The 3059-nt window shown below is 35.6% G+C and overlaps 1 protein-coding gene across 1 annotated transcript; it reads left to right on the plus strand.

The window, feature by feature from the left end:
• The first annotated feature begins 268 nt into the window (after positions 1-268).
• On the plus strand, positions 269-2225 carry LOC108472093 (ankyrin repeat-containing protein BDA1-like). The gene is made up of 5 exons (XM_053021345.1): positions 269-362; positions 934-1320; positions 1362-1576; positions 1690-2052; positions 2178-2225. Exons 1-5 carry the CDS (start codon positions 269-271, stop codon positions 2223-2225), a joined length of 1107 nt encoding a protein of 368 aa, XP_052877305.1.
• The last annotated feature ends 834 nt before the right edge of the window (positions 2226-3059 follow it).

Genomic DNA, 3059 nt, shown 5'->3' on the forward strand with positions numbered 1-3059 from the left:
AGTCGAACGAGCACCAATGGGGTAAAAGTCTCTTATGATCGAGAAGTTGAAAACATTGAGGCGGATCGGTGGTGAGACAAAGGTATCATCGGCCACGACATGAATACTTGGTACGATGGAAAGGACTACCGACGAAGAAGCAAGTTGGGAACTCTTGAGGCATTGTGGCAATTTCAAGAGAAGATAGCCCGTTCCACGAGGGGACGCGACGAGGCGTCGCTAGAACAAGTGGGGAGAATGTCATGGGTTGCGAAGGAAACTTGCAACCATGACGGACTTGTACGATTTATCGCTTTTAATAAGGTCATTTGGCCCAATCGGACCGGCTTCTTTGCTTGAAGAGATTAAAGGCCCATCTACAAGTTAGACAAATATGGAAACATGATCTTTTAAGATATTATTTTATATTCTTAAAGATTTGGTGGTAGGTGGCCTTTAATCTTAGCCATTGATATACTTGATTTTGTACTGTTGGATGTGGAGAGGCTCAACTATAAATAAGAGACCTCTTCCTCATTGTAAATCACTTGAGTTTTGAGAAATAAGAAATCTTGAGAGCATTCACTCAAATCTCTCTCTCTCTGAGTTCTTATTTTCTTTGGCTTGTTCTTGTCTCGTTCTTCTTTCATATTGTTTGGCCTCGAGTTGCCTTCGCTGAGTTGTGTTTTGGGAAGAATTCATTGAATCCTTCTTTTGTGGAAGTTAAGTGACTTAGGCGTTTTGGAGTAAGAAATCGCCTAAGGCCGCATTGGATTGTGAGGCAAGAATCCTAAGTCCGTGACACTAGTGCCTTTCATTTGTTTAAACTTTAAACATTCACTATGAAAATTTTATAATAAAATCCTCTACTAAAGGCGAAACCCAGAAATATATACATAATTCGTCTGCCTTTTTCTATCCTTTTATTGTTTCCTTGTTGGCTGCAATTGACAGACCATACAGCAGTCAGCAGCGATTGTTTCCTTTCATTTTCTTACTTCCAATTGTTCAGTGATCCTCCCCCTGACATGGATGAAAATTTAAGAAAGGCTGCTCGTACAGGAAAGGTTAACGAATTATATAGAGTAATTCAAAGAAATGAAAATGTTTTGAGGCGTATTGATGAGGTGGAGTTTATCAAGACTCCATTACATATAGCTGCAGAAGAAGGGTGCATTGAGTTTGCAATGGAGATGATGAACTTAAAGCCATCATTTGCTCGAAAGCTAAACCACCAAGGTTTGAGCCCACTTCACATTGCAGTTAGAAAAGGGCATAAAAAGATGGCACTCCGCTTCTTGGAGATTGATAAAGATCTTGTTCCTGTCAGAGGAAAGAAAGGTAAGACTCCATTGCACTACTTATGTAACGTTGGAAACCAGCTTGGTCGGTTGGATACATTTCTGGAAGCTTCCCTGATTGTATCCAAGATGTTACAATTGAGAATCGCACTGCTTTGCATATTGCAGTCCAAAACAATAGATTGGACGTTCTCCAACTCCTAATTCGAACGCTTAAGAGGAAAGACTATTATTGGGAGAAAGACAAAGATGGAAACACTGCACTTCACATAGCCGTTATCCATAATCAACCCATGGTTCGACTCAACTGCTTCGATAGTAATTAATAGTACATAGATTCTTTTTTTTACTTCAGAGACATGATTAATTGATTCTAGCCTTTTTACATCCTAAACTATCAATTGAACAGGTTCTTAAACTACTATTAAATTGCAAGGCTGATAAGCATGCTACCAATCAAGTTGGTTTGACAGCACTGGGTGTTGCACAACAACATAATAACAGAGAAAACATTGCTATTCTGCAAGGCTACTTTATTTCAGTAGTTTCAAACTTTAAACGTAAGTTGGAGAAACAAGTTGTCAAGTACGTGACAAAGGCATCACTACTAATTTTTCAAAATATGGACAACATATCAGCCGATGACCGCAATGCCTTGCTAGTAATTTTAGGACTGCTTCTAACTGCAACCTACCAAGCCACTCTAAGCCCACCTGGTGGTGTTTGGCAAGGTGAAAATACCTCAAAGTCCAAAGGATCATATGAACCAATGGTACTAGGGAAATCAGTCATGGATCCATCGGCTTTTCTTCTCTTCTATATTCCAACCTATCTTGTGTTCCTCGTAACATTATTCCTAACATTAGCTCTACTCAAAACTTTTCCCCATGATATTAGGACTGCACTTCAAGTATTATTAGCGTTTCTGGCAGTGTCCTTCGATGAATCAATATCTAATTTAGCCCCCACTATTTTAACAAATGCAATTCATAATATACTTTCAGGAATTCTTTCCTTTTAATGGTGTCCATGTTTATCGTATGTCGAGTGTCAAAAATTAGTGTTTCAATAGTGGGATGTTGGATATTCCCTTCATTTTTTATTTTTATGTTTAGGAAGAAGTACTGAAATAGGTATTGGTGTAGCTCAAGGATTGCTGTTATTCATTATTTTATATGATGAATTCTGGAAAGGAACCATTTTAGTTGTTTGCTATTGTTTATTTGCAAGTGTTGACAACTTTAACTACATACACTTTGTTGCATTAATAGGATGTTGGCTATTCCTTAATCTAGGTCGATTATGCATAATGCGGTGCAATCAATTTTGTAACACCCCTTTGTAATATGTCAATGTAACATCTCCTTTATTTTATTCTAATCTTTGTTGTTATTTTTTGAATGGGTTTATTTTACTTATAAATTGACTAGATATACAATAGAATTGGAATCTCTCTCATGTTTTGCTGTAAAAGTGTATCATTTCTTTTTATATATCATATATGCTACAAGTTCTAATACATGAACAACTTAATTTACTAACAAGTGGGACATCTATATTTTTATTTTTTTCTTTATTAAAATAATTTCTACAATTTTTCATTTTTCTTTAAACTTATTTTTGAAAGTGATTCTAAATAATTAATTATATTATAATAATATTTTTTCTTATTATTAACTCTCTTCTACATGTAGCATCTCATATAGATTTTTTAATAATAAACAAAAAATTTCGTTAATATTACATTCCATTAATAATTTGCAAAAAAAAAAGAAAATT

This window comes from Gossypium arboreum, chromosome 11 (genome assembly GCF_025698485.1).
Source record: "Gossypium arboreum isolate Shixiya-1 chromosome 11, ASM2569848v2, whole genome shotgun sequence".
NCBI lineage: Eukaryota > Viridiplantae > Streptophyta > Magnoliopsida > Malvales > Malvaceae > Gossypium > Gossypium arboreum.

Coding starts and splice junctions, on each gene's coding strand:
- LOC108472093 (XM_053021345.1), top strand. CDS start 269: ATGACGGACTTGTACGATTTATCGCTTTTAATAAGGTCATTTGGCCCA. Junction 1,321..1,361: donor TCCTGTCAGAGGAAAGAAAG/GTAAGACTCCAT, acceptor GTTGGAAACCAG/CTTGGTCGGTTGGATACATT. Junction 2,053..2,177: donor AAGGATCATATGAACCAATG/GTACTAGGGAAA, acceptor CCATGATATTAG/GACTGCACTTCAAGTATTAT.